Source organism: Mobula hypostoma, chromosome 21 (assembly GCF_963921235.1).
Source record: "Mobula hypostoma chromosome 21, sMobHyp1.1, whole genome shotgun sequence".
NCBI lineage: Eukaryota > Metazoa > Chordata > Chondrichthyes > Myliobatiformes > Myliobatidae > Mobula > Mobula hypostoma.
Window position 1 is genome coordinate 43746474 of NC_086117.1, and position 13122 is coordinate 43759595.

A 13122-nucleotide genomic window follows, 5' to 3' on the forward strand; every position below is an offset into this window, starting at 1 on the left:
TCTTACACTTGCCGTCACACATATGTACTTAACAGTAAAAACTATTACATACCATTAATATAATGAGAATATAATGTGTGCAGGGTAACAGAATGAGCACAGCAGCATCAGGAGAATACCCCAATCAGCTGTCGAATAACAACAAACAACAGCAGACTTTCAGTCTCTACCCAACTTGCCATGTTTTGATTAAAAGGTTCCGGTAAACTGTATTCGTATTTTACACTTTTTAGTTTTTATGTAAGATATAAAATCAGTCAGCATTGCAGACTTGTTTTGATGTTAGATTTTCATCAGCAATGATCTTGATAAACTCAGTGAACTTCTCTGCTGATTTTTGATCAGCAGACACTTTAAAAATTTAATGCCGGGCCTTTTTTGAAATTTATGCAACCAGCCTACAATCATAGTATCTTCAATTTTCAGTTAATCATGATAAACTTTGTGTGTTTCATGATCAGCATACTGTTAAGCATCATGTGTTCACTCCAGTGCTGACAAATCCACTCTTTCAATACATGAGTAAGATCTTCATTTTTTCAGTTTATGCCGTGCTTTATTTTCATTAACTTCTATTCATCACATATGTGAGGTTACTTCTCTGAACTGTCTGTAGTGTGCAGAGACTTGCACATCGCTTGGAACATAGAAAACCTGCAGCACAATACAGGCCCTATGGCCTACAAACTTGTGCCGAACATGTCTCTACCTTAGAAATTACTAGGTTTACCCATAGCCCTCTATTTTTCTAAGCTCCATGTACCTATCCAAAAGTCTCTTAAAAGACCCTATCATATCTGCCTCTACCACTGTTGCCGGCAGCCCATTCCACGTACTCACCACTCTCTGCGTAAAAAAACTTACCCCTGACATCTCCTCTGTACCTACTCCCCAGCACCTTAAACCTGTGTCTTCTTGTGGCAACCATTTCAGCCCTGGGAAAAAGCCTCTTACTATCCACATGATCAATGCCTCTCATCATCTTATACACCTCTGTCAGGTACCTCTCATCCTCTGTTGCTCCAAGGAGAAAAGGCCAAGTTCACTTAACCTATTCTCATAAGGCATACTCCCCAATCCAGGCAACATCCTTGTAAATCTCCTCTGCACCCTTTCTATGGTTTCCACATCCTTCCTCTAGTGAGGCAACCAGAACTGAGCACAGTACTCCAATGGGGTCTGACCAGGGTCCTATATAGCTGCAACATTACCTCCCGGCTCCTAAATTCAGTTCCGCGATTGATGAAGGCCAATACACCATACGCCTTCTTAACCACAGAGTCAATCTGCGCAGCTGCTTTGAGTGTCCTATGGACTCGGACCCCAAGATCCCTTACGGCCAAGAGTCTTACAATTAATACTATAGTCTGCCATTATATTTGACCTACCAGAATGAACCATTTCATACTTATCTGGGTTGAACTCCATCTGCCACTTCTCAGCCCAGTTTTGCATCCTATCGATGTCCCGCTGTAACCTCTGACAGTCTTCCACACTATCCATAACACCTCCAACCTTTGTGTCGTCAGAAAACTTACTAACCCGTCATCAGCAAACTTATTAGAATGTTCTCTACTCCTTGTAGAATTTTCTAGTTGTAATGTCATGTCAGCGTTCAAATAAATTTTTAGATTTTGGAGGTTTTTGGATTTTGGATTTTCAGATGAGGGGTACTCGATCTGTATTAATTATTTCTATATCTACTTGCCTGCCTTTAATCCAATGAGGAATCTTCAATGATTTACCTTGTAGATAAAGGTTGCCTTTCATACCTGGATTGATAGTTATCTGGTTGTTGTTCACTTTGCTCCCAAATCGCTAGTAGTTCAAGGAGGTACCGGATGACTTCTTCAGGACATCCAATTTTCCTATGTAGCTCTGCCAGACCTTCACAGCACTGCAATGACAACCCAAGCAACATCTTCCACAACTCTTCAATTTCAAACAAAAACTTTAATATTTAAGACCAGAATAGGTTTCAACTTGGGAAGGTAGCATGGGGAAATTCATTGTTGTACACTAACTAAAGTGTCTATTTATTGGACTAATATATAAATCAATAGAACTGCAGAAGTCTGAAACAAGATGCAATCTGACCTGCAACTATTTCCAGCATTTTCTGGTTTATTATGGGCGAAGAGCCATCCTGGTGTGCTACATCATGTGAGATGTAAAGCAATGCTGTTACATTGAATGTGATATACTGAAACACCAAGCATTGGGACTTGATCTCCAGGTGTCCATTTTAAGGATGATACATATTCTCCTTTCTGCACTGTCAGAATATTTGTGTAATCCCTACATTCTCCTTCGGTGCATCTCTGTTATAATTGGTCCTCTGCCATCTCATAATAAATACATTTTAGAATACTACTGTTATCTAATGGTTACTTGAATGTAAGACATTGTGCTGGTTGAACTGGATGTGGCTCACCATCCCAACCTGGCAGGTCCCTTGTGCCAGGTGCAGAGACTAATCAAGTTGACCCTTTACTGTTGGGAGAATTCCATCAAGGTATAGCAAGGCCTCAGCCCCTGCTGGTGGAGCATCCAGATGTCCTCAATAGGAAGCAAAACTGGAGGTAAAAACTTGGAGACTCTAAAATCTCCAGGGTATTTTTTAACATTTTTACAGTTTTTATATGCCTTTAATTTTAGGGCATTAAAAACCTATTAAAATTACTGAAAATGAGTAAAAGCATTAAAATTAGAAATAATTTAATGATTAAAATCTAAAGATAAATTAGTTAGCAATAGATTAACAATTTTTCCTCCTAATCTCTACGCCAGGAGTCTCTGTTCTGAGATAGGACTCCACTCTGCACAGGCTCTATTGTTGGACTCTATATGGTCCAGCAATGGATCAGAGTTCAAGTGTTACACAGCACACCCTGCACCAACAACCAGCCCAGGTAACTGTGGACTTGCCTACCTGGAAGTGACAGAACATCAGACATTCTCCTCAGAACACCAGTGAAGGCTAAAACAATATGGTATAATAATTGTGCAGCTCTTGCTGATTAATTTTACTACATCTATTACAGTACTGTATACAAGAAACATTCTTGCCAATTGGCATGATCACAATTCCTGGGAATAGAAATTCACAACTGATCTAGTTTGGCTAGATGACCTTGGCAGTGAATACGTGCTTTTTGGCTACAATGCTGGGTCCTGCCCTTCCCTATGTTACTGCATCCCATGATAAATCAGGAGGAAAAACTGAAGGCCGACATTGCCTTGTTTTGTACCTTGACTTTTACTTCAGTGCTGCTCAGCTTCGTTGCTAATTTTAGACAGTTTTCATAGGCTGTTTTGGTCATGTTGTTTTCATTGAGTGCTGAATAAGAATTAGCATGGATCAGGTAGAACTGCATTCTGATCGAATCGCTCATTGTTGAATTATAAAGCTGGATGGCTGAGCTGGCCAACTGAATGCAGAGATCATACAATGATGCATCAAACAGCAGTGTCCCAATCTTGAGAAGCATCTCATCCAATCCTAAACAGTAGATATATGGTTACCTTAACAACGTCAAGACTGTCGTAATTCAAAAGTTTCAAAACAAAAAATTGCTAAGCTGGAAATCTAAAATAAAAACAGAAGGTACTGGATACACTCATCAGGTCAAGCAGCATCTATAGAGAAACAGAATTAGTGCTCCAGGTATCAGAATTAGGCGTTTCATGAATGAAAGAATACTTTTTGAAAAGATTGTTTCTCATTTGTTTTGGAAATTCAAATGACTCTTATAGAATCTTATCAGGTAACATCTTCCAACTAGCCTTTCTGTGAAAACATTCTCTCTGATTCTCACTAAACTGCCTCCCTCTTATCTCTTATTTTAGGCATTCCAACCACGAGAGAGAAAAAAATTCTTACTATCTATCCAACAGACTGTATCTGTCTCAAAATTTTGTACAATTCTACTGATCTCTCATAGGAATTTCTTCCCGGTCTATCTTGAGTGACTGTACTTTGAAGTATCAGCTTTATCAGAGAATCCTTCAAAATAACATACACGTCAGGTTCCCAGAATCAGCCAAGCATGTTCCCAGGATAGAGACCCGGACGGACTGGAGAAGCAAGATCCAGTCTTCTCTTAGGAACCAAGCCTAGTCTGATCCCTGGGGCCAGGCCTGACGTGTTCCCAAAGGTGTACCCAAGTGGGCATAGGAAATGTGGGGTAGAGAGGGTCATGGGAGGCAATAGCAAAAGCCACCCCTCCTTCGATTTCAGTCGTAGTTTTCATAGCATCCTAGTTGGATTCTTACATTTGTAAATGATTGATAATGTCTTCAACTATTCCTTTTAGTTGTAGTTAGCCTGGAGATCTGACCCATTTCTATAGCCTCTGTTCACTTTTTCTTTTGGGAATATTAACATTCCAGATCAAAGGAATAGGGAAGAAACAATTTTCTTGGTTAAGGTTAGTTTTTTCCCCCTCCACAGTTCCCTGTGGCTTCCCTTTACAAAGAGGAACCAATACTTAGAATGAGTTTTTCTTCCATGGGTAACACTCGACCCTAGGTTGCTGAGACTAACTACCTTCTGTTTATTGTTCTACCTCTATTTATTTGCTTATACAACTAGCAACAGAAAGAAATTTATAGATAGTACATGGACGATGAAGATGCAATAATTTTTCTCGAGGAAGTACAAAGAAAATAGAGAATGGGGTTCTTTAGATAAAGAAATGACAATGGCTTGAGGTGAACATTGCAAGCAGTCTAGCCCATTTACTTATGCCCTTTATGTGAAAAGAATGGAAATTTTCATAGGAGGAAGTGACATCATTGATTCCTGGAGAAGGACACAGAACAGGAAAATGGGGTAATATGTGATTTTGTTGCTGGTAGTAGGGCCAATCAGATATTGGATGGTGATTAAAGACATGAAATACAAATAGGAATCTCATGTAAAAAGAGCGAATATTCTCACAAGTTCTAGTGAACAATTCACAATCTACATGACCCTTGTTATTAACAGAATTATTGAATCAAACACACATTAAGTTGCGCAAACAACAGGAATTCTGCAGATGTTGAAAATTCAAGCAACACACATCAAAGTTGCTGGTGAACACAGCAGGCCAGGCAGCATCTCTAGGAAGAGGTACAGTCGACGTTTCAGGCCGAGACCCTTCGTCAGGACTAACTGAAGGAAGAGTTAGTAAGAGATTTGAAAGTGGGAGGGGGAGGGGAATATCCAAAATGATAGGAGAAGACAGGAGGGGGAGGGATGGAGCCAAGAGCTAGACAGGTGATTGGTAAAGGGGATATGAGAGGATCATGGGACAGGAGGTCTGGGGAAAAAGACAAGTGGGGGGGGAACCCAGAGGATGGGCAAGGGGTATAGTCAGAGGGACAGAGGGAGAAAAAGGAGAGTGAGAGAAAGAATGTGTGTATAAAAATAAATAATGGATGAGGTACGAGGGGGAGGTGGGGCATTAGCGGAAGTTAGAGAAGTCGATGTTCATGCCATCAGGTTGGAGGCTATCCAGATCTTTCAAATCTCTTACTAACTCTTCCTTCAGTTAGTCCTGACGAAGGGTCTTGGCCTGAAACGTCGACTGTACCTCTTCCTAGAGATGCTGCCTGGCCTGCTGCGTTCACCAGCAACTTTGACACATTAAGTTGAGTGCTTTAAGAGGGAGCAGCCTTGAATTGTGAGGTCATAACCAAAACTCTGACGATCCTCTGAAGGATTATAGATTCAGAGAGATATATAGCAGAGAAACAGGCCTGTGGGTACAACTTATCCATACCAAACTAGATGTTTATTTAATCTAACCCCCAATTTCCTTCATTTAGCCCACATCTCTCTAAATCTATGCTATCCATTAATTGGCTGGCATTAGAGCTATTCATATCAACCTAATAATAATAATTCCGAGTGATTCCGAGTGGGAAATTCTTTCATCACAGAAGCAACATTTAAAAACACACTTAGCAGTGTGTAGACTTTAATAATAAAGAACAGAATAACAATATACATAATAATAATTTACCAATGAGCAATAATTTGCAATAGTGTGCAACAATAAAGTAGAAAATAATAAAACAGAGACTATTCAGCCTTGCCAAAGTGTGAGACATGACAGACTTAAACAATTACAAAAAAAAGTCAAAGAGGCTGATTTTGTAACAGAATACAAGTAGCTGAGAAGATAGTGATTAGGAAGAATGAGTATAGTGTACTTAAAATCATAAGGTAATTATATGTAAGCAACAATTGAAAATCAGAAGGCAAGGCTAAATGTGCATGAGACTGAACTAGAAAAGTGATCCATTTGAATTACTAGAGCTTGGAGAGGCCGTTTTAGGAACATCATGCACAGCTTGCAGCAAAGATATCAAAAGATCGAATTGTTATATTGTTTGAATTTGGAAACCTATAATAATATAAGTATTAACCAGCTGCATAATTTAATTGTGTAAATAAATTTACAAAATAACAAACCGCTGGCGGAATTCAGAGCGTCAAACAGCATCTGTGGCGAGAGAGAACTGTCAACATTTTGGGTCAAGATCCTGCTTCAGGACTGAGAGGGGAGAGGGAAGACAGCCAGTATAAAGAAGAGAGGGGGAGAGATGAGACGGGGTCTGGTGGGTGCCAGGTGAACAGAGGAGGGAAGAAACAGTTGCTGCTAAGTGAAGAGTGGGGTAAGGGTGGAGTTGGGAAACAGTAAGGTGTATAATAATTGGCACCACTTCCTACACCCATTCAGAACTTGCCAATCTTATTATCTTCATTACTACCATTTCTGACACTTCTCTCCCTTTTCTGGATCTCTCTGAGTTCATCTCAGGAGACAAACTATCCATTAACATTTACTATAAGCCCACGTACTCCCACAGGCACTAGACAGCACCTCTTTCCACCCTGTCTCTTGTAGAGATGCAACCCTTTCTCCATCTCTAGATGGAATCAAAGAATTACAGTAGAAGGGGAACATTTCCATTAGGAGAGAAAGGATTGCAGAGAATATGCCTTGATGGTTGAGCTAGGGATGGGTAAAATTATGGACTAGAATAAGTAAGAAGACAGCAGATTACGCAAGGTGATTTGGGGTTGGATTAGGTGAGGAAACGTGTTAACGACATTGGCTAGAGAGAATGAAAGAACATCAGACTGGGGTGGACAAGGGGATGAGCAACTGGGATTGTCAGGTTGAAATGGAGACAACAGGCTGGAATGGTAAGGCAAGGTCAGGCTAGGACTGGAAATGGGGTCAGGCTGGGATATCAGTAGAGGATTTGGAACAGGGATCAGGATGAAATTCTGCTCAGTTAGTTAATAGGGAAGTCAGAAAAAAACTATACTGAGAATTGATCGAATGGTATGATACAGACAGTGGAGTATCTAATAGAAACACAGGTAAGTACAACATAAATGTACTCAGCTGAGGAAGGTTTCCAGGCAAGATCTGCTCAGATAGGCCCACTGTCAATAAGGATGAAGCAGAACCCGTAAGCCTTGTGCCGGTATGAGTAACTCATGCATCGGTACACAAAAATGCCAAAGTAGTACTCTATCCCAGTGTGTAAAGCATGTCTGCCGACACTACCATGTACGATTACTCCATCACAGGTACCATTGATCTAGAACAAAAATCTTGCACCTGGAGCAGTAGGAGTAAACCTTTGATTTTCTTTTTTGCTTCACTGAAATTCAGTGGCATGGTGCTAAAGAATATGGTGCCATGCAATGTGATTTCTGGGCACAACAGTGAACCCTTTACAGTAAACTAATTACAATGAAATTTAAAACAGAAGGATATTTTCTCAGTTCAAAGACAAATCTTTCCATATTGAAAATATTGAACAATCCTTCATAGACAGTGAAAATTTATTTCTGGTGCTGCAGAGTTGAGCAGTAAAACCTAACCTCAATATTCTGCTAGATATTGTCTTTAATTTTGTCCTTGTACCATTACATGTTGAAAGCATTGTTGTGGCCAGACATACCTGTAGGAAAGAATTCTATCTGTACCTATATTATCAGGACCTGGTAACTGTACAGAGAAAGCAGTCGGTGGCCAATATGTTCTGAATGTGACTATTGACTGAAAGTTTAATATGCCAGCATGTTAAACTTACACTAATGTTATGATTATTTTGTCATGAAAGTTACGTAAAATTTATGTTAACTTAAGTTTATATTAAATCATGTTTGTCATATTAATAATGTACTGTGCTGCTACTGCAAAAAAATTGTCAAAATATTTATCCTCTTTGTATGCTTCCTATGACAATAGACTTGAAACGAGAGAGCTGTAATTTTAATCATGTCTTTACTTCTCTGACACTCTGTAGCTTCAGATATGTGGTCTTTATTGTCAAAGCCTTTGGAGATGGTAATAATCAAAGTCTATTCAGTGAAACATCACTAGAGGAGCATTTAAGCATGCAAACAATGAGATACCATAGAAACACTGCTGTGTCTCTGCTCATCTCATTGCATAGAGTGGTAGGGAGAGAAAGAAAGATGTTGCCAGCTGCTCCATTAGGGTACTGTAATTGTTCAATCTGAAATAAAGGTATAGCACCACAGGTAGGTAAATACTGGTCTCTTGCTGTTCATTGCACCACTGGTCGAGACTTTTGCACAAATAAGTCAATTGCCAACCTTTTGTAAATTTAGGCAGAGAGTGGAAAACTAAGTGAAAGATTCTGGCTTTAAGGGCTCTTTAGAACAGGAGTTTGGAAATGGAGTACCTTTGTCATCACAGTAATTCTCCTCTGATTCATCGTTACATAGTTTCTTGGTGATCTTGTAAAGTTCTTTTACAAGATCATTCTGATGCACTGGATCACGTTCCAGACAATGAAGCATGGACCAGAAAGCCTTATGGAAATTACCAAGGCACCCATTAGCCAGAGATAACAAATAATAATTCTGTAATGGAATAAAATCATCAATTTTTAGCACAACAAAGCACAATGAATTTCACTATTCATTTAACTGCCCCGTCTTCAACTACAGAGATCTTCTCATTGTTACTTAAACCTGTTTTCCTCCTCGCCTTCCCAATGTGCAGTCCTCAGATTTTTAATGAGCCAAGTTGCGAAACACCAAATACTTAAAAAATAAGGCAAAGGATTTAAAAGAACTTTTGGAGGTCTTCTGCAAGAATGGAAGCAAATACCTTTGTGGTCTGTGTGTGCTTTGCAGCTGGTTTTCTCAGGCCCTTTGGTCTGAGGGATCAGGCAGAAGTTCCCCCTTCAGCACTGGAATAAAGTGGAAGTGGCGAAAGGGGCTGAGTAATGAATGCCGGCTATGTTGATGACAGGTAGATCCCGAAAATTAAGCAAAATTAGCTTGCAGCCCTTGGGACGTAATATGGAAGTCAACAATTAAGATAACAAGCCTTGATATTTTACACTTAGTGGAACTTTATTAGGTGCTCCCTGTACCTCCTGAGTGTATGTTTTGTGGTCTTCTGCTGCTACAGCCCATCCACTTCAAGGATTGATGTATCATGCATTCAGAGATGCCCTTCTGCACACCACTGCATTAAGGAGCAGGTGTATGGATGTACCTAATAAAGTGGCTAGTGAGTGTATATTAGAACTGGCCAGTAACATTATCAATCTCAGTTTTTCTTTCTGAATGCTTTCAGATTCCAGCATCTATTATATTTTAGTTCCCTTTCCTGTATGGGTGTGTGTGTTCATTTCTTACATTGACCAGTCCACATAATGTCAGCAAATCCTCACTATAATTACTGTAACAGGTCAGTAAGTGAATGCCTCAGCAGCCTTATTAGGACTGAGTAGCAAATGCTGATATTTCAGCAGAATCTCTTATTGATAATTGTGATACACTGCCTTTCTGCAACTGATCATTTCAGTGTACTTCATGAAACAATCATGAAATCATTTTCTATCCTATCTAATCCAGAACTTCAGTCAGATTTCTAGTACGTGCTCTTCTTTGATGTTCATTTTATCTTTTGGTGGTTATTTGAGTTCCCGAATATTGAGGTCCTGTCTCTGATGCCTACCACTTGCAGCAGATGCTGAGGTTGACAACGGTGAAATGGGATGCCTGCTTCTGTATCTCCATTGTTGTCGCCATTTCTCCTCGAGCAGTGGTAGGATTCAGTCGTCACTTCTACTTCAAAGGTTACTGGCATGTTGTCAGTTAGCTAGGGTCAACTTCAACAGCTGTGCTGACCTTTATAGATTATTTGCAGTTAATGGTTACCAACACGATTGGTACCGACTGAGTATACAGCAGTACAAACATCATACACTAATGGCATTGGAAAAGACTGTGAGAATCCCGAACATTCTTTTATTAGAGTGCATGTTTATAGGGGCAGTTAAATTTCCAAACCCATGACCACTCTGTTGATGGCATTGTGGATGTGGTTTGCTACAAATAACTGCAATCTCCTTGTACTGGTAAATAATTAGACATGTAGACAGATCTTTTAAGTCCAAGATATAAGAGAAATAAATGTGTTTTTTTCTTTCTGCACACTCAGTATTATTAGTAGACTTCTCCCCCCCCCCCCCCCCAGTATTGAGTTGGCTGGATTGCATGGGTGGGTTTTCCCACAAGCTTTACCTGTGGAACGTCAGGCTGGATTTGAATCAGGATTTCTCCATCAGATCTTGCATCCTCATATTGCTTCACCTGGATGAATGCCACTGCCCGGCAGGATAATAGCTCACAGTTCTTCGGATCCAACATGAGACCCTGGGTGTAGCTATGCACTGCCTCCTGGTAACTTGCCTTCTTCAACGCTTCATCTCCCTGCACCTGCAGGCATGCAACCTGCAACAAACACATGGTTAGCAACAGGTATTCAGCAGAAGACTTGCAAAATCTCTGGCCAAAGGCTGGAGGACCAACTGTTTACAAACAACCTTCATGTCCTGCTGAAGGACACCAGCCCCTACACAGAGTATATACAATAATTAAACTGTACTGCTCATGAAAAGAGGTTATTATATAATATTCGAGCCAAAAAATCAAGGAAAACATGACAACACATTCCAAATATCAGATACACTTCAAGCACACACCATATCCGCACCCTAAAAAATACACAAGCAGTCAGTCTCAGGCTTGGGCTGCCAGCAGCTCACTGATCTTGCTGTGTTAGAAAGGTACACACACATGCTCTGCAGGAACAAAAGTTGAAATAAGTGATTTCATTTTCTGCAGGCAACTCTTTTACAGATCACTGATTAGAGCACAGCAGATCTGAAAGGAACATATGGGACCATTTTTTAGCTAAGGTAGTGACAAACAAGCACTGGCACATCTTAAATAAACACTGTGGAAATGTACACATCAGTCATTTAACCTTGGTAGCGGGGAAAATTCTAGAAATAATTTTCGGGAAAAAATAGGTTTTAATGTCAGAGAAATATATACGATATATAGATCCTAAAATGCTTTTTCTTTACAGACATCCACGAAAACAGAGGAGTGCTCCAAAGAATGAATGACAGTTAAAATGTTAGAACCCCAAAGCCCCCCCCACCACTCCCCCTCCCACGCAGAGGGCAATGAGCTCCCCCCACCCCACCAGCAAATAGGCATCAGCGCTCTCCACCGAGCACTCAAGCGTGCAGCGAGCAGCAATAAAAACACACAGACTTGCAGTACTCCAAAAACTACTTGATCACCCAGCAGCTCGACATACCACTGGCTCTCTCTAATAAGGGAAAAAGGGGTGTCCCCATTTCACAGCGAGAGGGGAGACATAACAAACGACTCGCTGATTTACAATGTTAAATATCAGTCATTTAGGTAAGTGTGGATCGATTAGAAAAAGCCGGCATGAGTTTGTTAAAGACAAAGTGCATCTGTTGATACAATTTTTTGATGAAGTTATTGAAAGAGTTAATGAGTAACATTAATGTATCATATACTGTATGTACTTCAAAAGATGTGATGAATTGATAGAGAACAGGCTTGTCATCAAGATTGAAGACCATGAGCTCTAAAAACTTGAGTAGAAAATTAACTATATAACAGGAACATACACTCAGTGGTTACTTTCTTAGGTACAGGAGTGGAACCCAGTGTGTTTTTCAATATGTTGTGTGTTCAGAGATGCTCTTCTGCACACCACTGTTGTAATGTGGTTATTTGAGTTACTGTTGTCTTCCAGTCAGTTTGAACCCGTCTGGTCATTCTCCTCTGACCTCTCTTATTAACAAGGTGTTTTCACCCACAGAACCGCCACTCACTGGATGCTTTTGTTTTTCGCACCATTCTCTGTAAAACCTAGAGACTGTTGTGCAGGAAAATCCCAAGAGATCAGCATTTCCTGGGATAATCAACCCATCCTATCTGGCACTAATAATCATTCCATGGTCAAGGTCACTTAGATAACATTTCTTCCCCATTCTGAAGTTTGGTCTAAACCACAACCAATCCCTTGACCATTTCTGCATTCCTTTATGCATTGAGTTGTTGCCACATGATTGGCTGATTAGATATTTGCATTAGTGACCAGGTGTACAGGTGTAACTAATGAAGTGGCCACTGAGCAGAAGCAGAGGCAAAAGATTGTTTTTCAAACTGAAAGAATGTGTGTACTGAATTCCCTAGACCACAGTAAAAGAAACATTTACTTTCTTCAGCTATATATTTGACATCAACCTGTGTGTACATGACATGTTTTCCAGATTTACAGAGAACACAAACTTGAAGGTGCACTGAACTGTGAGGAGCTTAGTCATAAACTTCAAGGAGAAATTGACAAGCTGATAGAATGGATGACATTTGAAACTTAATCCTGAGAAAGGTGAAGTATTACATTTTGTAAAAGAAGATAGAGATCTGGGGAGATATGTGCATTGACACTGTCAGTAGCAGAGCAGACTGAAATATTTCTGAAGTAGCAGCAGATTGAGATTGAGTAGATTGTGAGAGACTTATCTCTTGGCAGAAGGGTAAAGAACTAGACAACAGGTCAAGTTGCAAGAGAACCACAAGTGTCAGGAGGCAACTTTATTACAGTGGCTAGGGTGTGGAATGCACGTCTACAAGGAGTGGAGGCCCATTCAATTGTAGCGTTCAAAGGGTACTGGACAAGGATCAAAAGAAAAAACCCCTACAAGGACTGGAAAAAAGGGCATGGAGTAAAATCC

General features: G+C 40.1%; 1 protein-coding gene across 1 annotated transcript in view; it reads right to left on the reverse strand.

Moving 5' to 3' along the window:
• Positions 1-13122, reverse strand: part of LOC134360093 (tetratricopeptide repeat protein 28-like) — a 76220-nt gene that overhangs the window by 41529 nt on the left and 21569 nt on the right. The window contains exons 3-6 of the mRNA XM_063074173.1: positions 10580-10789; positions 8722-8902; positions 3252-3502; positions 1773-1897 (exon numbers count right to left, since the gene is read on the reverse strand). Of these exons, the coding sequence (XP_062930243.1) occupies positions 1773-1897; positions 3252-3502; positions 8722-8902; positions 10580-10789 (767 nt within the window). The remainder of the gene's footprint in view (positions 1-1772; positions 1898-3251; positions 3503-8721; positions 8903-10579; positions 10790-13122) is intronic.